The sequence below is a fragment of the Ciona intestinalis genome, unplaced genomic scaffold (genome assembly GCF_000224145.3).
Source record: "Ciona intestinalis unplaced genomic scaffold, KH HT001104.1, whole genome shotgun sequence".
Taxonomy (NCBI): Eukaryota; Metazoa; Chordata; class Ascidiacea; order Phlebobranchia; family Cionidae; genus Ciona; species Ciona intestinalis.
In genome coordinates, this window is record NW_004191425.1 from 22,132 (window position 1) to 43,528 (window position 21,397).

General features: G+C 36.6%; 3 protein-coding genes and 1 non-coding gene across 4 annotated transcripts in view; 2 read left to right on the forward strand and 2 right to left on the reverse strand.

Moving 5' to 3' along the window:
- Positions 1 to 10,881, reverse strand: part of LOC100177867 (dynamin-binding protein-like) — a 17,126-nt gene extending 6,245 nt beyond the window's left edge. The window contains exons 1-9 of the mRNA XM_009863334.3: positions 10,867 to 10,881; positions 10,261 to 10,499; positions 9,689 to 9,811; positions 8,163 to 8,744; positions 6,014 to 7,344; positions 4,470 to 4,629; positions 1,717 to 1,789; positions 1,298 to 1,469; positions 239 to 343 (exon numbers count right to left, since the gene is read on the reverse strand). Of these exons, the coding sequence (XP_009861636.1) occupies positions 239 to 343; positions 1,298 to 1,469; positions 1,717 to 1,789; positions 4,470 to 4,629; positions 6,014 to 7,344; positions 8,163 to 8,744; positions 9,689 to 9,811; positions 10,261 to 10,438 (2,724 nt within the window). The 5' untranslated portion in view covers positions 10,439 to 10,499; positions 10,867 to 10,881. The remainder of the gene's footprint in view (positions 1 to 238; positions 344 to 1,297; positions 1,470 to 1,716; positions 1,790 to 4,469; positions 4,630 to 6,013; positions 7,345 to 8,162; positions 8,745 to 9,688; positions 9,812 to 10,260; positions 10,500 to 10,866) is intronic.
- LOC113475636 lies at positions 414 to 541 on the forward strand. The gene has a single exon (XR_003397388.1). It is a non-coding gene; the product is annotated as a U6atac minor spliceosomal RNA (small nuclear RNA).
- Positions 10,882 to 12,136: 1,255 nt separating the features above from the next.
- On the forward strand, positions 12,137 to 17,400 carry LOC100175532 (carboxypeptidase B). The gene is made up of 13 exons (XM_002125566.4): positions 12,137 to 12,261; positions 12,841 to 12,916; positions 13,277 to 13,377; positions 13,630 to 13,750; positions 14,012 to 14,113; positions 14,485 to 14,586; positions 14,812 to 14,922; positions 15,194 to 15,281; positions 15,553 to 15,614; positions 15,907 to 16,044; positions 16,327 to 16,411; positions 16,663 to 16,774; positions 17,056 to 17,400. The coding sequence occupies exons 1-13, from the start codon at positions 12,200 to 12,202 to the stop codon at positions 17,135 to 17,137; spliced, it is 1,242 nt and encodes a 413-aa protein (XP_002125602.1). The 5' UTR covers positions 12,137 to 12,199; the 3' UTR covers positions 17,138 to 17,400.
- On the reverse strand, positions 17,397 to 21,146 carry LOC100185737 (tRNA (adenine(58)-N(1))-methyltransferase non-catalytic subunit TRM6-like). Its single transcript, XM_004227482.4, is given in 9 exon segments — positions 17,397 to 17,693; positions 18,126 to 18,259; positions 18,262 to 18,296; positions 18,576 to 18,810; positions 19,108 to 19,323; positions 19,617 to 19,804; positions 20,006 to 20,209; positions 20,648 to 20,732; positions 20,947 to 21,146. Coding segments are annotated over 9 exon segments (1,359 nt in total). The 5' UTR covers positions 21,125 to 21,146; the 3' UTR covers positions 17,397 to 17,609.
- Positions 21,147 to 21,397: the final 251 nt, after the last annotated feature.

Here is a 21,397-nt window from a genome sequence, read left to right on the forward strand (position 1 = left end):
TATGTAACTTATTCATCTTAGCATGGCCAGAAATCGACAGTTGTTATAACATAAGTGTTTTGTATTATACACCTCGTGCCCGCTTACAAGCCGCAGCATTGAGCCCCGTAACCATAGTGCTACAACACCGGACAAATGTAACAATGGGGTTATATAAGAACCGGCTAAGTTCGTTTCTATATAAATTACATCACATTAATTATATACCAAACTTATAAATAAATAATAAAAAACTTACTGGTGGATTAGGAATTGCTTTCAAAGCTGCAAGAAACTCTTCAGAAAAAGCTTTGACGTCCGTAATGTTTCCAAAGAGAATGTCAATCCTTATATCTGGAGGGAGCTGGGCCCCACAAATACAAGATTATATTACAATGCTGCATATATAGGTGGAAGGGTAAGTAGATCATATTGTGTTGAATAAAAGGAGAGCTGGTTAGCACTCCCCTTGATAAGGACGGACATGTTGATTGGTTCAGCCATTCAATACATATAATGGATAAGGCACTGTCACCATGTGGCATCTATCCATGTTTTGTATAAGGGGGTATTGGTGGCTTAATCTCAATACATATATATATATATCCTGTATGAGTATAAGATAAAGCTGGCGTAACATTTATGCTGCACAAGCATGACGGTTCCTGACATTTAGGTGACCATCTATCTATGTCTTAGTGTTCGGTCTCAGTTTCATGGCTGAATTAAGATAGGCAGCGCACTTTATATTCTACGTCATAAGGTCTTACAGTGGGACCTGGGATTTTTATCAAAGTTGGGTCTTACTCTGACACCTAGGGTGCTACAACCAGTTGATTTGATGGCTTTGTTTCGGTTTATAAAGATATGGCTATTCTGACAAACCTACTGCAAACAATAGCTCGTGCCTTAATTTATTAGGTTATCAAACAATGTATTTCCACAGGGCTTTATAAAAAAGTTTCCTGTAATGCTGAACCATAGGGGTCCTCACACAGATATAACAATACACTTCAATAACACTAACATATACCACGTCCACACTACATAGAATATTATATTAAACAACATTAGCACCAACACTGTATAATAAATATAACAACCCCTATATTAAACCACCCCTTTTTTATCATAAAATAAAACATAATAACAACAAATACCAACATAACACTACACAGACAAATACAACTACAGGTATACCTTGCTGTAGGTCCTTACTCCCCACCCATACAGATAAATATATTAAACCATAATAAGTATAACAACCCCTATATTAACACTATAGAAATAAATCTAACCTAACCCCTACATTACCAACCTCTCGATCAATCAATGGTTCCATAATATCAATGATAGCGATCGTTATGTCTTGTAAGAAATCTTCCTCGGTCTTAATAATCTCGCACACCACGTGCTTGCGTTTGGTCGATCGCTTGCGTTTCAAGTCTTCTACTTGTTCTATTGGGGGCGGGGTGGGGGCTCGTGCAATACTGGGGGTAAAGGGGTTATTGAGGGATATGGTTTTGTATATAGGTAAGGTTACAGTGAGGCATGAAGGGGTCGAATGGGTAATGGCTTGGTTAATCGAAATATATGAATATTATGATGAAGCTAGTCTATACTACACGAGCACGGAAGGTTTGTTATGAGGTCCCACGACGGTCCAACCACTAAGCCATGGTTCCAGTTAAACAAATGAACCCATATAGAACAACCCACCCAACCAACCACACCCACCTTTCATATTCAGCTTCAGGTTCAACTTCCGGCTTCAAGTATTGATCAACACTTTCATATAAATGATCTCCAGCTGCGTGGACGATATTGTGTGTTAGTTGGGTGATATAATAATGAGAATTATATTTGTAGTTAAATTTTTTATCGACACCAGTAACAGCACATTTATCAATAAGGTGACCGCATCCCAAGTATTAAAATCGAAAACATGTGCCCCCTATAACAAGACTACCCATCCAACCGTATCCTGACGACTCGTTGTTAATTGTTAAAAACATGATTAGGAAACGTGTGACCTTCTACAAGCACACCACCCAATAACAATACCGAGCGAGTATTTCCAAACTTCAAAACAAAATTAAATGTAAGGGAGGCAGTGATACATGGACTATTTAAGTTAGGTAGACCAGTAAAAAGTCACGCCAGATTTTTCTAGAATTCAAAAACTTTCACTTAAACCCCCAGTATTACCATCATCGTCACTCGCATCCCAGGGGGTCAAATACCCAGAAGACCCCGCACTCGATGCTTCCTCATCACACGATGTCTCACTCTCACTTAATAACTCCCCTCTACTATTCTCATACACAGGACTTCCCCTCACAGGGGAATCCCCGTAATCGGAAACTTGAATCACAGGAACGAACAGTTTATTGTTTGAGGCGATTGTTTGGTCATAAAGAGGGTTAATTAGGTCGACACGTTTTGGTTTCTTTTTCCTTCCCAGCCAGTTTTTATGTGTTCGTTCCGGCACCCCTTGATAAATCCCTAGATCTATATTCCTTGCATTTAAACCAGAAGTGTCAGATTCTGCCATGTCACTATTACTAGGTTTACAATGTAACTTAATTGATGTCAATTTTTCTCTGTTTATACAAAGAGTCAAAAACATTTTTTAAAAATATAGGTTAAAAAATTATTTCTTTGTCCAAGACAAAAGTATTTTAAAGTCATATTTTCTATTTTTATACAAAGATCTTTTTAAAATACTTAAAACTTAAGTATTAGATATCATATTTACGGTTGAATTCCTTTCTTATTTATCAAGTACTTAACTAAAGCTATCAATATGTGACCCTAACACTGCAGCTTAAGATCTGACCTACTTACACTTCTTAAACAGCTTAAACAGAAACAAATGAAAATCAATAAAAATAATTATATATGCCCTATCTATATATCTATATATATATATATATATGGACTGCTATGTTTGTACTGAATTGAAACTACCCAAAAAATCCATGTTTTCTAATTTAGGCTCCAACTGACCCAACGATTTATAAACTGATATAACATCCCACTAAACAGCTAAGCAACATCATACACCTCAAACTATGGATGATATCCCTGTGCAAACATGCTATACAAACAAATGTTTGAAACAGACTGGTTACAACAGGTACGGACTGGTTATACACGTGACCTTATGACTATGAGGTAACTTAAACATTAACTTAGAGATAATATAAGGACCAAGTTTAATACATGATGCTAGTTTACTACAAATAATACTGGTTTCACATGATATTTACTATTCAACTACTGTTTAATTGTTATATTTTAAAAATGATTTTAATATATAGTAGGGTGGGGTAAGAGGGGACACCTTTAACACGTAATATCCAAATATCCTGATCGTGTTTTAAACAATTAACAACGGTCTATGGAAGTCGTGAGGATACGGTTTTATAATTCTTTGAATGTTCTTTGTTTACTATCAAATGGGACGTGAAAATAGAATGAAAAGGTGTCCCATCTTCCCCGTACTAAAACTTTCTATTAAATACAACAGATCTTGACAGACAGGTTATCTCAACCGTTTAAATATGTCGTAATTGAAACATAAACTATAGATATCATTTACTAAGGTTTATGTACATTCTACAATGTTACAACCAAATTTTGGGTGCATAAAAATAAATATACATAAGTAAGTAACATTTCCAATGAAAAAAGAGAAAGATAATAATTTTAAATTAATTTTGGTGCAAATACCTGGATATTAATACATTTATTTAAAAATAGAATCTTTTGAAACGTTTTAAATAACTTCATACACAATATTTCCTATTTAATATTGACTTGTTTATAACAACATGTCTCCTTGCATAATAATCATTCTGACAACTTTCTGCCAAATGCAGAGAAATCATATCAATCATAGATTCATAATTGCCATAACCTTCATGCTGCAACTGTGAATGAAGCTGAACCATCAAAATAGGTGTGACCAAAATATTATCAAATAATTTGAAGTATGATTAACATTTTAATGATTGCATCATATATATATATAATAGATTATAAAACCTGTCATACTTAAATAGTTCTGTGATCAAAATCTGGGTTGCTGCTACAACTTTATTAACCCAACCCATGAAAAATAGGTGTGACTAAATATACTGCCAAATAATAAAACAGATCATATTATAATAAACCCTGAGACATAATATTTACACTGATCTGTGGTTGAAGTCACTAAAGCTAGTGATATAAGCTCTGCATGCCACAACACAGCAGAGCAGACACCACCCATATATTGTAAAGAGATAAGGTATGTGGGCCTCAGGCTTAGTGTGTACTGGACCGTGACGCACTCATAGTGTTTACACATGTCAAACGTTTTCTGGTAAAAAAGTTAAATTTATAACACCCATGTTTCGTCCGCCATTCAACGATACATCATCATAATCAGACATTCATGCATTAGTTTAATGTCCCCACCAAAAGAAATCTATTTGTCTACTTACACACGATTTCATGCAGTTCTTTCTGCAGCCTCGTCAGCTTAGAGTTGACAAATTGTTTGTTTTCCGAGATCTCCATTCGTTCCTTTCCATCGAGTGTTCCGTTGTAAAGATTCTCGAGATCCTTTCGCATGCGGCAATATTCCTCTATCTCACTGCGTATCTAAAGTTCGGGAAATTTTAATTAAAATACAATAAAAACATAGAATTCTTATTTTTCAATATAAAATATAAATTTTGAACAACTAATATGCTGATATTGATATTCATTATTGTGAAGCTAAGGAATTTTGATTAAGTTTTAAAATAAGGATTTTTGCTGCAAAAGTACTTAGGAATACTGAAGTGTTGGTTAAACACAAATTAAGCTGCAATCAGTTCAAAGTAATTGTTTTTCCAGTTACACTCACATCTAATTTTGTTTATAGTTTTGTTTACATTTGTAAAACTAGCTGTCAAGAACACTAAAATATCATTAAAACATTATATAACTAGCACAACTCATTTAAAGGAATAGAAATCTAAGAGATACAGTGATAGCAGATAACTGACGTATGTCGTGTGTGGCTTCTGTCATAAAATTCACAGAAATATCTGACATTTGTTCAACACATTCCACCAACAATAATATATTCAGCAAACATACTATATCACCATTTACCACTTCAAGTTAATTGCGATTTCGGACGAACCATGCGCGGTAAAAGCATGGTTGTCCTCCCTACGAACTAATTTAAACAAATTCTACAATTTCTGACGAGTGATTCCACATTTTATATGAAAGGCTTAACTCCCTACCTAGAGCACCTAATACACATTAATACAAAAACACAACAATACAAGTTATACAAACGATAAATTTCAAGTTACTGAATCAAAAAACTAATTGAACTAAACATTTTGCTGCTGTTTTCTACCAATAATTATTTATTATTTAATCAATGGTATAAAAACTTGTGAAGTCTTGCCATGTGACAAACGAAACGTCGGTAAAATAAATTTAACCCTTGTATACCGGCTGAACCAATTTATAACATAATATAATTCAAACAAAACAAAAACTTTTAGTTCCTATCCACTTTCCTGTTGGCTACAGATATCTAGTTCCTGAATAAAGTAATAAAAAATCCCTGTATATTTATTTAGAATGGAAAAAACAAAAAGAACAACAAAAGCTCTTCATTCAATTCAACCCCGGTATGGTTGGCCAGCCATGTGGAAAGATTATTGTTAAAATAAGAATAAAAGAATGTGACTTGTTTAATATCGCATGATGTGGCAATGACAACGGTTATAAATAACACTGGTGTTTTGCGAGGTGTATGAAACAGATACACCACGTGCTTGTAACTTTGTGGGTGATTGTTTTTATAGCCTACCTAACATTTCAGGCAATTTATTAGTAACCACTGGGTTGGAGGAATTGTCGTTAATTCCGTACTCTGACAATGTTGCCAGCATCGAGCCTCGAACCAGTTTCCCTGGTCTTAAGACTTGTTACCAACTTTGCTATACAATAATAATAGCAATAACTCAACATTACCAACCTTTTCAATTCTTTGCTTTTGTTGAGGGGATATTTGTGGTTGGTTGTTTTTCTTTGACTTCACCCTCGGTTGTGGAGGCCTTTTAGGTGGTGACATATTTCTCTTGGGTGAGACATCGGTTGAAACATTAGCAGCTGGTGACTTAGTGGGGGGCGGCGGGGCAGCGCGGGTAGCACGCTTGTTTGATGTCGTTCGAACAGGTAAATCTGGGGGTTTTTCATCACTCGCTAGCGGGTCAAAAGATAAAATGATTTCTTGGTGAAGTTTTTTTGACGGTTTTCCCCGATGTGGGGGGACAGTGGGTTGGGTGGGGGTTGGGGCTGATTTGGTGGAGTCGGAGCTACATGTCGAGTTTGTGTCGCTGCGTGATGAGGATGATATATATCGAGGGGTGTTTCGATGGAATATTGGGCTGGATGATGTGCTAAGTTCACCAGCACTTGATGAATGTGGGATCTTATGCTCTCGGAGGCTGTAGCTTCTTTGGATGTGGCTAGCACTTCGATTAGGCTTCGAATACTCACTTTTTCTCGACACGGTTTTACCTTCATTTCCTGGCGAAGGGTTTAATGCAGTCAACGAGTTCGAATGTTTGTATTTTTGTCGGGGTTTTGAACCAACTGGATTTGAACGACTGATTCCTTTCATAGGCTGGACTGCCCCACTAAGTGAGGACTTGTTTTGCTCTGGTTGGTTATTTTGCATCTGTGGTTGGGAATCTCTTCGCTTCTTCACTCTATACGTCCCTGAATCGAATGCAGGCGGTTCAGGGTTCGTAGAAACTTGGTTTCTGTTGGAACTCGGCGCAATGTTAGCCACAGTGTAAGTTACAGGGGAATATTTCTCTTTAATGTTCTTTGCTACAACTTGTTGCAAGCACTCTGTTGGAACAAAACCCGTCTTTCCGAAATGGTCTTTAACATCGCACCACTCCCCATTCACTTTCAACACATGGACAGTTTCGCCGATATTTACAGAGACCTCAAAGTCAGTTGTAGCCACGAAGTCGCACACAACTAACCTGATGTCAACCTCATGCCTCCCCGTTATAGCTTTGCTGATACATTGCTTTGCTTTCTCTTTTTCTTCAACCCCAGCATCCATGATCGCGGCATCACTTTCTAATTTCTTGGCTAAACTGACGAGTCTATCAGCTACATACGATCGCGGTATATAACCAAAGTTGTTGTTAATCTTCCCGTACAACCACATATCCGAAGTTCGTTCAATCACTTCTATATTATCTCCTTCTTTAAAAGATAACTCGTTCGAGTTTCTACGCTGATACGAAAACTTTGCTACCACGGAATCCCCCTCTGTAACAATGGGATCTGAAATTCATAGAAATAACATTTAAACAAACATAGAGTAAAACAATTTATACCTGAAAATTACAATACCCAATAAAAAAATATATATTATATAATAGTCTATCTATATATAGATTATATTCTATAAATTAACACAAGCGAACAAAGTAGAGAAAATTTATGAAGCAATGCACACTATGAAATACTCTGGCAAAAATAAATAAAAATATAAAATGATTCCTAGTTTTATAATGACTCAAACAGAAAGTACAGAAACACATGTCTAGTTATCCATTAAGTATATATTACACATGAGTGCGAGACCCTCAGTTTGAAAGTAAATATAAATTGTTGCTCATGAGTAGTTGCCCTGAGGCAATTCTTAGTAACCGCAGATAATAAATGGTTCTATAGTTGTAACTTTGTTATTAGTTTGACAAGGACTACTAATCATACAATGTAATTGAAAAGTTAATTAGAAATATTGATAATTGTTCTAATGTTAATTACATCACTTACAAAAGTACATAAGCAACTTAAAATAAACATCCATCATATAAACTTGAATATAATGGTGGGTTACTAAAATAATGCAATAAAAAGATATTTATATTTATATTATATATATTTACATATGTGTATATATTTTATTAAGTTTATTACATTATAAACAAACCTTGCTAAATTATATTCTTTCATTAAACTTTATATTATTAGGTATCGACAACTATGGCATAAATCCCACGTCCTCTAAGAAGGACATCCCCATACAGAATACATTAAACTTTACAGCAAATGGGCCACACACACACATATAGATATACAAGTTAATTACAAACCTTTTGCTTTCCCACCATTGATTTCACTTCGCTGTTCAACTGACGAGCCAACCACCCCACCACTAAACAACTTATCATTGTCCTGCTGGAGACAACGCTGTTGTTGAACCCCACTTGAAGCGACTTCAACCACTCCACCTACAGCAGGTTCAACTTTCCAACTTTTGTCTCCGGTCCGTTGCAGCGTCGACGATATCTCATCAACTTTTCGATCATTTTTAACAGAATTTTTTTTCTTGGAAGATATTTCGCTATTTTTTCGCTCGCTATTTATGGAGATTTTCGTGGTAAATGACAAAGGGAAGACACCTGTTCGATCCCCTATTCTCCCTTCAGCCCAAGCATCATCAACGTATTTACAAACATCGATAATTTCCCCAGCTTTGAAACTTAACTCATTATCGAGCTGGGCAGTCAAAGACATGGTGGCTTGTACTTGGCTCAAAACTTCATTTCTTGATTTTAATTTCGTTGATTTTCGAAACTCCATTGTGTAATTGAGCGGGAACATTCCGCGTTGATTGTTACATCGCCCCATTACCCATGACTCATCAATTTTTGATTCCATAACGATGATGTCACCTGAAAAAATACACGAGTCACAGATTTTTTAATTAAAAATTAATCTTAATTTAAACAATATATGAATAAATAAATTAACTAACTAACCAGGTCGGTTAAGAATAATTGATATTATCGTTAAACAAAAGTTATGCAAAGCATGATAATGTTTATTTACCAACTACAACAGTTGCACCTGTTTACCATGAACTTGTGGAATAAAATTGTCAACAACTTTATTAAAAACCAAAGTTTGCCACTCATCAGATTTGTTTTATTTTACAATTGATTTAATTACACAATGTTCAATAATTTTGCAACCAATCAGATGTCAGAATATTTTCATGAATTCTAGTATTGGCCTCATTATGACATCACAATGAATGACTCACTACTGGTCATGTGACATGCACCTCGTGCAACCATGGTTACGCATGGTGTTGTTTCAATGCCCACTGCATCAACCACACAAAAAAGTTTCAAAACAATAATAATTTCTAAATAATATAAAACAAAGAATTGAGTAAAATTCCAACACTGTATAACCAGTAACCATACAAACAAATTTTAAATGTTTTAAATCGACACAAAAACTATAGCTGTATTACAATGAAGTAAAATCTGGGGTGACACTGCTTAACTCTAAAATATATTTTGTCACCATGTTTAAAATATTGGGGTAACATCTTATACACCCCTATAATATTACACCTACGGTTACGCTGTCACGGGTTTGAGTAATGGCTCACTGATTAGGGGTTAGAAGCAAGTGTAATGAGTGGTTTCTTCACCAGCACAAATATTTTGCCTGTTTCAACGGTTTTCTACACTGCATTAATCAGTAAACAAGAAACATTACAACGAATAAGTTAGATTTGTTTTACAAGATTGTGTGTTTAACTATCCCTGCCTCTCCTGTGTTTTTTTGGCACCAGCGATAGTTTGATTTTTCACTAATATTTCACCTTTTTCAAATGGAAGATCTTCAGATGTTTCTGGAAAGAAAGAATCCAGCGCAAATAAAAGTTTTTCCGATGGTTTGGTGGTTGGGAGTTGGATGAATGTAACAAAGTCTTTGGGGAATTGGCCTGGGGGGGAAAACAAGGGTTAATGTTAGGATGAAACATAACAACATTAACTGTGGTAAATTATGTAAACTTGACCCTGATCTAATGAAAAAAAAAGGTTGGACGATTCTTACAGCAAAATAAAAGTGAGGATTAAGTGCTATGAAAAATGGTGAGGTCTTCAGTGAAACACACGCAAGACCTGGGATTTAGGTCTATTACCCCAACACTCAGGGTGCTACCATCTAGACCCCACTGAGGCAGTTTAAAGACACTCAATACTAGAGATTCTATTATATAAGGGTGAGGTCTTCAGTGAAGCACACCTGAGACTTTTTATTACCCCAACACCAAGGAAACAAAAAGTTTAACCCTTTAATTTAACGCAAAAAAACGAAAATTTGAGTCTGGCTATAATGTACCATCTCGACACTGAGATATATAGACTCTCAACGACACATAATACACACCCTGTGTCCCATCTTTTAAATTCGTCCCAAAATACCAGAAATCGTCGACAATTTTTTCAACTTCCACAAAATCTCCGGCGAGTAACTCCAGCTCAGCGGGGACACCTGGTGTGAAATTAAACAGCACCTTTGCTGTGCTTTGATTGGTCGAGGGCTCCGGCATGTCTGATGACATCATTGACTTTACATTTTATAAAAATTGAGGCAGTTTTGTTTCGGCAATAATATGACAGGGGAAACTATAAAAAAACAAGCGACCATTATAAAAATTTCGATTCTGTTGGAACAAAGATAATATAAGAATTTTAGGTCGGTAACTTGTTTATCCACGCATGGTGGGGAAACTACATTCGTTATAACACGGGTGTTCTGTTTCATACACCTTGTGCCCGCTTAGTTACCACATATGTAACTTATTTATCTTCGCATGGTGGAGAAACGACAGTCGTTATAACGCGGGTGTTTTGTTTCAGCCAACTTACATGATAATAGGTTACAAACCATACACAATACAAACAACTTTAATAAATGTAACTTTTTGTATACTAAATTTATTGATTGTATTAATAAACCAAACAAAAACTACCACCAATAAATATGTAATACCTTACTGTAATTTGCTATTCTGTTTGGTACGCAAATACCCCCCGCTTTTTTAACTCCTATAACCACTCACCGCTAACTACGCTTTTCTGATAAATTAAAGTTATGTAGTTTAGTTTAATATAAACAACATACATACAATATTTTACACAATATTATTAACAGGTTGCAACCAACAGAATAACTTTGTGAAAAGTTACTTCTGATACACCTTTCACTCAAATATTTTCTGTTTTTATACCTTGTTTTTATTACGTTACGTTTAAACTGTTACGTATAAATTAAAGTTTAATATGAAATAAACGAAACACTTTTACACTCCAACTGGGCGCTTATACTCGTAAACTTGAACTGTATTTACTTAAAATAGAAACTGCTGTCTTCAAAATACATCGCAACGCGCGTTTTTACCCCGTGATTAATTACTAGCACGTTATAACAAAACAAACAACATTCAGACGTCAATAAACGATATTCCAGAATCGCTTGTATTTCAATCCGCTAGACGGCGTGCCTAAGCAACGCTAAATTATTGTTATTTTTATGTCAAAGTCGCTCATTTATTAAACATATCGTATTACTTAAACATTTTAAAAGTTTAGAAAAATAAAAACAATAAATATTAAATTCAATTGAAATTTCAAAACTGTTTAAAAAAAAACATTTTCTAAACTATACGAAAAACTCTTTAGCATCGTCTAGCGACTACATAATATTACACATAACGTTGGGCAGGTTGGTTAAAATTACCGAACATTTTGCCTTATTACACGAAATTCTTAAATTAAATGCATGCAGAAAATATCAACAATAAAGTTAAACAGTAGATGTGTGAACCACAGGGTGCGTGGGTTCGAAAACTTCGTCGGTAAAGAACAGGACACGCAATAAGCAGATACATTCATTATATACATGCATATAAAGTGGGCGTGCATGTAGTGGAATCCGTTGTACTGTGGTGTCGATACATTGAAGTTTCGTTCTTCCTAATCTGTATCTAAGTGTATTAAATGCTTTGTGTTAGGTATAAATAAAATTATTATTAAAATGTTTAAACGACCATATACACCTCGTGCCCGCTTAAGAGTTACCACGTGTGTAACTTTGTGGGTGATTGTTTTTATGTATGGCTGACAATTTAGACAACCCATTAGTGACCACTGGGTTGGAGCAATTGCCGTTTAGTGTTTTACCCAAGGACACATACGCCCACAATGGTAGCAATATCCTATTCCTTGAAAATACGACATATCGGTCACGAGTTTAAATTAATGATTAATTGCAGGTGTAAGCAAGCAGTAGTTTGTTGCATGTCAATGCAGTGTGTGACATCACAATGAGAGGGGTACTAATATTAAGTTTGCTGGCTTGTGTAGCCGCGAAAGTTCTTTACAATGGGTGGGTATGGCTAGTTTTTATATAATTATTTATCATTTTTTAACTGGCGTTGTTGTAAAAAGGCGAGCTACACACTGCAGTGTAAACGTCGCTTAAAAAATAAACAAAGAAATATCCACGCTGACCTGCGCTGTGTGTAGATATTTCTCTGTTTGTTCGTTTTAACATCGCACGTGATACAGCAACTATAATCGTATACTATAGTGGGGAAGATGGGACATCTTTAGCGCATAATATCTAAATAACCCGATCGTGTTTTAAACAATTAACAACGGTCTATGGGAGTCGTGGGGATACGATTTTATAATTGTTTGAATGTTCTTTGTTTACTACTAAAATGGGATGATAAAATAAAATGAAAAGGTGTCCCATCTTCCCCTACTCTACTATATATCATGTTATATATTAACAACGGTCTATGGGAGTCGTGAGGACACGGTTTTATAATTGTTTGAATGTTCTTTGTTTACTACCAAATGGAACGAGAAAATAGAATGAAAAGGTGTCCCATCTTTCCCCCACCCTACTATATACCATGTACACCACATCCAGACAATAAACAACAAACTTTCATTCCAGCGATCAAGTTCTTCGATTCACCAGCGAAGATTTGGCGACGCGGGAGTTGCTTCGGTTGGTTGGGCAACAACACCAGGTGAGGCCGGGATTCGATCCCGAGAACCTTCGGGTGATTGCATCGTGTCAAGACGTAAAGCTTGGTAGCTGTAGGAATAGTTGGGTTTAGCAGCCACAATTTTATTTGGCACTTTTCCTTAAGTAGGTTTTGCCCATAGCGTGTTTCAACGACTGTCGTTTTCCTGCTAATTCCATTCTATTTGTTGTTTTAATTAAACTGATCTTCGCTATCGAATTCGTAGCGATAAATAACATTTATACCAAAGTATGCATAGGCTACACCCGTTATCCAATTTACCTTAAAAAGTTCCATGTCATTCAAAACATTTAAAACCACGATGACATCACAATTACAGTAATGACGTCATTTATTTTTCAGTTGAAATTTTGGCGGGAACCCGAACGCATGGTTGGGCCTGTAGATATGCATGTACCTGCGCACAAAGTTACTGAGTTGAAACAATTGCTACGACAATACGGGTTTGTGACGTCAATATAACGTACTATGTCGTGGCTAAGTGATTAGCGTTTGGGCCTCGAGATTTACGGGTTCGAGGCTCGATGCTACCATCGTGTGCGTCCTGGGCAAGTAGTCCCATTTGACAGCCATACAGAAGAAACAATACGACATAAAAACAATCATCCACACAGTTACTTCCGTGGTAACTTCGTTAGCGGCACGAGGTCTATGAAATGCAAGGATAAATAAGTTACATTCATCTCATTTTCTAGAATCGAGTATGACGTCATGATTGATGACGTACAAGAGGTGATTGACGCGCAAGTAACACCGAGGTTACCACAGCTGAATCTCGCTGAATTTGATTATAATAAATATCACACATTTCAAGAGGTTGGTAGTTTGGTATTGGTTGCTTATATGAGACGCCCAGCCGGCGTAGATATTTCTTTGTTTGTTCTTTTTACACCGAGGCGAGTTATACATCATATAAATATCTACGCTGACCTGCTCTGAACAACGCTGGGTGTAAATATTTCTTTGTTTGCTATTAATTATCAAACATAAATAGTTGCCCCAAATAATACATCGTCACGATTGACCTTCAGTAACCCCGGCACCATTGTTAGCAAATAAAGCATCTTGTGACCACAGATTGATCAATGGGTGACTGATTATACCACGGCACACAAGAAACACCTGACCAAAATAAAAGTTGGGGTGACGTATCAAAACACGACGTTCCACGCTGTGAAGGTTGGTCAATATTTAATCGGTTATTTATAGTTTAATTAAACGAAAATCTGTTTTAAAAATTTGTATCTTTCATGGGTATTAGCTCAATATTGCCATCTCACGGAGAGATAGTTTAAATAATTTGATGCATATTTAAATTGACTCAAGACCTCCATCTCGGGGAGAGATATTTTAAATAGTTTTGTATATATTTAAATTAGCTCAACATCGCCAACTCGCGTAGAGATATTTAAAATAATTTGATGCATATTTAAATTAGCTCAATGACGCCATCTCGCGGAGAGATATTTTAAATAATTTGATGCATGTTCAAAAATTGGCTCAATGACGCCATCTCGTGGAGAGATGTTTTAACTAATAACCTCACCCAGATAAGCACAGGCGGCAGTATGAAACCAGCGTTCGTCATCGATTGTGGAATCCACGCCGATGAATGGATAGGACCTGCTACATGTATTCATGTTATTAAAAATGTGAGTCATTATGTTAATAGTCACTATTTGTTACGTCATAAAATAACACGTCATACTATTCCACGTCACATAATAACACGTCACACATTATAATGCAAAATATGACGTCGCTTATTACCACGCGACATAATATTACATCAAAGATTACTACGTCATACAATGCTACGTCACATATGATATACGTCATACACTTCTACGTCACGTAATACGTCATATCCTTCCCAGCTAACAGAACACAAAGGCTTGACGACAAAAGTCGGAAAGATTCTCGAATCCGTGGATTTTTACCTCATACCTTCGGCGAATCCAGATGGATATAATTACACTTGGACCAAGGTGAGTATGACGTCATGGTTTGATGACGTCAGCACCTGTGTAACGACCGCGCTTTCTAACCAATGTATTTTTATTTGTTTCGTTTTGTACCGACTGTTGTTTCGCTACCTTTTTACTTTAATTTTAATTACTTCATTTCAATGTGAGTTTATTATAATATATTATGGGTATAGCAGCCACACTTTTATTTAACACAATAACGACTTTCGTTTTGCTGCCAATTCCTTCTCTTCGTTATGTTAAGACCTATGTTAATACATTATAATCACAGAATCGGTTGTGGCGCAAAACTCGCTCGCCGACTTCTGGTGGTTGCTTCGGGGTTGACCCTAACAGGAATTGGGATGTTAACTGGTCAGGTGGGTGGGTGGGTTGGGTGTGTTAGGGCAGCAGGGTGAGGCTTCGTTTTACCATGGTCTATTAACGGTTACCATTTTTCCCAAGTAGTTTTTACCAATTGCGTGTTTAACGACTGTCATCTTGCTACTAATTCCATTCTCTTCTTTATTTTACCTAATACATAAAACATAATGCAATTATCTCAAGGCACGCACCAGTTAGCATATTAACGGTGCCTCCCAAGCCCTATATGACTCCAATAACTATTTACTTATACACCATGCACCACAGGTCCCGGCGCAAGTAGTGATCCTTGCAACGACGATTACTACGGTCCTCATGTTTGGTCAGAGGTTTGTATTATAAGTGGTGTGTTTGTCACCAAAGCAGGTTCGAGGCTCACCGCTGCCACCATTAGGCGTTTATATATATCATTTAGCAAGACACTTAACGGCAGTTGCTCCAACCCAGTGGTTACTAATGGGGTTGTCTCAATTCTTAGCCATACAGAAAACAATCACACCCAAAGTTACATATGTGGTAACTCGTAAGCTGGCACGAGGTGTATGAAATAGAACACCGGTGTTATAACGACTCCGCCACGCGAGGATCATTTATTCAATGCATAACATTATGACGTCATAGGCGAACGTGAGGTCACAGAGAGACTTCGTAAACGGGATACCGAACCTACACGCTTACATTGATGTACATTCATATAGCCAGCTGTGGATGTTTCCTTATTCATATACGTTTAAACTGGCCGAGGATTATCATTTATTGGTAAGTGGCAGGTTTTGATGGGTATATAGTGATATAGTAGGGTGGGGGAGATGGGACACCTTTTCATTCTATTTTCTTGTTCTATTTGGTAGTAAACAAAGAACATTTATAGAATTATAAAACCGTATCCTCACGACTCCCAACAGACCGTTGTTAATTGTTTAAAACACAATCAGGATATTTAGACATTATGTGCTAAAGGTGTCCCATTCTCCCCCTGTACAATACTGTGGGGCAAGATGGATATCATTAGCGCATAATATCCCATATTTCATCTTATAGTCAACGATAGCGAACCAGAGCGTAGCAGCAATCAAGGACGTGCATGGTAAAGTCTACACACCGGGACCGATCTCAAAAACTATCTGTGAGTTTAAATATTTCGCCCCTGTACCTGGTATATAGAAATCCTAAGCGTGACAGATCGGATTGTTTTGGGTTATAAACGGCGGTGGCTGCGTGTACCAGTGATTTCTTAAACAGGCCACTAAAACAAGAGTTCATTATATCGCAGAAGCCGAATATTAGGAACTCTACGTTATACGCTTGGTAGCAGAAGTAACATAACATTGCTTTATAAATATATCGCTACTTTGTAAATAAACCTATTATCCGCAGATATTGCTTCTGGCAGCACAGCCGATTATTTCTACGTGCATGATAAACTGAAGTGTGTGTTTGCTGCTGAACTGAGAGACACAGGGAAACATGGGATGTTGTTGCCGGAGAGGTTTGTACGGATGGATCATTTTGAATGTCAATGTGGCGTATAGGGTGGAGTCGAGCACAAGGTTTATGGAACATAACACCCGTGTTATAACAACTGTTGTCCCGCCATGCGCGAGAACAGTTTACACAACCCAATAGTTACCACTGGGTTGGAACAATTGCCGTTAAGTGTATTACCCAAGGACACATACGCCCACAATGGTAAAAGCCCAAAGCCTCGATCCCGAAACCTCTAGTCTAAACGCGAACGATATAAAATACTTTAATAGATGTATCCCACAGTGAGATCCAACCAACAGCCGAAGAAACATTCGCTGGTTTGATGGTGATTGCTGATCACGTGATGAACGGAAGTTGTATGTAAAAGTGTGGCAACTTATAACTGGCATGTTAATCTATTCAATTATATCGATGAACTATGAAGTGATTTATATATTTCAATTATAGTAGGGTGGGCTAAGATGGTCCATGATTTCATTCTGTAAACGCAGCTTAAAGATCAAACAATGAAACATCTACGCTGACCTGCGCTAAACAATGCTGTGTGTAGATATTTCTTTGTTTGTTCTTTATGCCTAAAATTGATTATGCAAACTGTGATGACCCTGCAATAAACAACTGAATTGTGATCCATTGTCACTCAATTTATTCAAGACTTCACAGTTTAATCCTAGCTTCATGCACCTCATGCTCACTGTCGAGTTAGGATACTTTCACGTATATCCTCGGGGTGGGAAACCAAGGGGTTAAAAACAGGGATTTTGAATTTGTAATATCAGGAAAATTCCAACACCCATTTTCGACTTAATTTATTCAAGGGCTCACGATTTGACCTTTCATGGTTTGACCTTTAACCCGGTAAGTAGGTAACCCCCCCCTGATGACATCATCACATGGGGGTGTGTGCGCTCAGGCAGAACCTAGGGTGAAAAATAAAAACTAAACATTTGATAAAAACTATTAGAGAAAAGGAAAACTAAGCAGTGGATGGAATTTTTGGTTAAACGCAAATCAAGCTATTGTTATAAAAGTAATATCTAAGCCTGACTTTTGCTCCCATGTTATCATTCGTAGGCCAGAGGATACTGGATTCAAGACTTGATGTTGCTAACATTGAGACAGTATGTGTCATTGGGCAAGACACTTAATGGCAATTGCTCCAACCCGGTGGTTATAGTTACTAAATGGATTGTAGCACCCTGAGTGTTGGGGTAGTGGGCCAACTTTGGACTAAACCGCATGGCATGCCTTACTGTAGGACCTTACCCATATAGAATGGAACCTCTAAAATAAGTTAACGGAAACATAAAAGAAAGATATAATATACGTAGATATAAATATTGAACCCTGACCTGATATTGTCGAGTTAACGTGTCAGTAAGTTGGAGATTGATCGCGGACCCGCTGATCGATAACCTCACAAATAATTCCATGAGAGGTTCCTTATGTTCGGAATATACGACGAATGGTCGCGATAACTGGAGGAGTCCAACAAACATAGAAGTATTGGGGTGGGGTGGAATCTAAAGGGGGGTGGGTTAGGGGGTGTGGGGTGGCAGGTTACGAAAAAAGCAATAATGGGGGCTTGGGTGGCAATAAGGTTAAATGCAGTTACACTTAAATATATATACAATACAAAACATCCAAATCCAAAAAATACCAATTGAGGCAAAAAAATGAGCAAATCAACAATAAAAAGGGGGTTTAATACAAAACAAGAAAGTAAAATAAACCAAAAAGCCTTAAAATTGTTGGGAAATTACCCCCACTATAATATACACAGTAGTACGATACAAACTCACTTGCACACGACCACCACAGCATCAAGCAACTTATTTTCCAACACCCCCCACGCTCGCTGCTGATGTTTCAAACGATTCTCCCTTCTTTCCAACCGAACCGCGAGTTTCTCTTCGTCCGAAAACTTTTTCCTTTTCCCCGAAACTTTAATGTCATTGTCACCCTTTGTTTTGTCACAACCATTCGATTGTTCCGATACAGTGTCCATTGTTATATCATTATCGCTTTTATCAGAATCTGGTTATTTTCAATATAAACATTAAACTATATAAATAAATATATATATTACACAATTCTTAACTTAAACATTTCTCACAGATATATGGGTTGTTATGGTCGTATTAAAACTGAACAGAAATTCATTAATTAATAAAATAAAGACAATTATGTCATATATGTATATGGGATTTGCTGTTATGCTTATATTAAAACTGACAAGAAAATCTATGTTTTAGGATATAAACACAATTGTATCGTCCAAACATAATATGTTTATATAATATTACAAGCTGTTATTTTTACATTGAAACTAACCAGAAGGTCTTTGCTTTATGCAACTCCCAGCTTCTACTTTGGTTGGTTTTTCCGTCAAAAACTCTGATTCGAACGACCGTTTTGCGAGGATCGGCCCCAAAGTTCGTAACGGGATTGAGTGAAGGTTTTCGTCCCAATATTTATCGGGGAAGTTGAAATGGGAGATCGCGAATAAGTTTGGGGGGGATTCCCCATTATGAAGATTCACTACGCAACCTAAAGTTAAAGATTGACTTTAAATATAAGAATGTTTATACTACAGTTACAATAAAAACTTGTGTGTATTGAATGAACATAACTTTATATTTGCATGGCGAGGAATCAACAGTCATCATAACACAGTTCTGTTTTATACACCATGCCTGCTTACGAGTTACCACGTATGTATCTTTGTGGGTGATTATTTTCTGTATGGCTGACAATTGGGCTTTAAATATGAAAAAAACTATCCCAGCTGCCCCCTCTCTTTCCCTCTCTCTTTTTTCCTTTTTCTAAATACCATCTCTCACCTTTACCACCAAGTTTCTCCAGCACCGAACCCAACACAACCCCAGAACAAGTCTCCACCACCCCAACATTACACCCATGCTTAATGTTGGCTGCAGTCAATATCTGGGACATTGTTTCCATTCTCATGTTGCAAATCTTTGCCGGTTCGCGCTCTTGGTAAAGTTGGCAGATTAACCGACTGTTTGGTCTGGAAGTAAAATAAAAGGTTAAGAAGATATTTTAAGGTAATGCTATTTAACCAACACTCAGGGTATTACTATCTAGACCTAAGTTTTAACGACTGTCATTTTTTTGTTAATTTTCTTTTCCTCGTTTTTAAAATAATAAGATCCTTGCTATCAATTTCGAAGAGATAACAAAAAAATATTAAGTTGCCATCATTTTTCACCTTTGGATTCTAATATAAGACAAATATTTCTTCTTTTTCTTCTTAAGATATTTGTTTTGGGAGAATGATGTTTTTTCATTAAACGACGAACTGTTTTCCACCAAGCACTTTACAATTTCCTCCCCTGTTGCCCCTTCCCCCTTCATTTCAAGGATGTTTTCACGTTTTATAGTTTGCGATTTACCATGGGTGTCAACCAAGGACCTGCATTAAGAGAAACATAAATGGTTATTGCTTTCTAACCCAGAGGTTATGGGTTCAAGTCTTGTTGCTGCTACTAAGGGAAACATGAACATTAACTTAAAGTTCGAATTGAAAAGAGTGTCTGTCTGGCACAATGGTTATCGTGCTTTTCTATAACCCATAGGTTATGGATTTAAGGCTCAATGCTGCTACCATTGTGGACGTATGTGTCTTTGGGCAAAACAGTTAAACAGTAAAATACAAACGACATAATCTAAAGTTTTAGAAAAACGAAACAGCTTCAAAAAAGAGGGGAAACAAACTGATGAAGTAAAAAATATAGCTGTGCGACAATGGGATTTCTAATACGAGAAAGTTTTACTCAACTTTGATCGTTATAAAAACAAATTTTCAGCCGATGACAACCTTGTATGAATTACACTACATGTTAAGCATCACCTGTTATCCTTTCCTTGCGCATCATCAGCATTTGTGTCTAATGAATCTAAATCCTGGTCCGTTATCTCCATTTCCCCATTTGCAACTAAGGATAAAATGTTGATTATTACATGGTTTGGCACACATGTTTGAGCTAAACCACGCTGGGTGTAGATATTTATTTATTTGTTCTCTTACACCAAGGCGAGCTACGCTGTGGTGTCAACGTCACTAAACTATACCCAAACTTATTGCCCAATCTGTAGACTGTAACAACAAACACTTACCACCAAATTGACCACCTATATATTACAACTTACCTTTAAAAACTGTCCCATAGTTGCAACCAACTGCCTTGTCAGGTTTAAACCTTAATTTTTCGAAGACGATCACTTTGTTTGCGACGAGTTTCACAGCTTTGAGGACACTATTTCTTTCAAGAATTACAGTCGTGTTTAAATTTATTTCATTATCAGCCATATTGGAGACTCTAAACATGCAAATGCAGCCTAAAACCAAAACCAAATGTATGTATGTATATAAATTAAATGATTTAACCAGAGTATTCTAAAACGTATTTAAACTGATATTGCCCAGGTATTATACGTTTTACCCAAAGAGATTAAAACCATTAATCTCTTTGGTTTTACCGTTATACCAGAGTATTTTCGATTCACAAGCACACACATGCCTAATATCCTTAACGTGTACAGGAAATATTGCAATTTAGCCGATATCGTTACACTAAGAAGTGTTGATTAGATTGTAAAT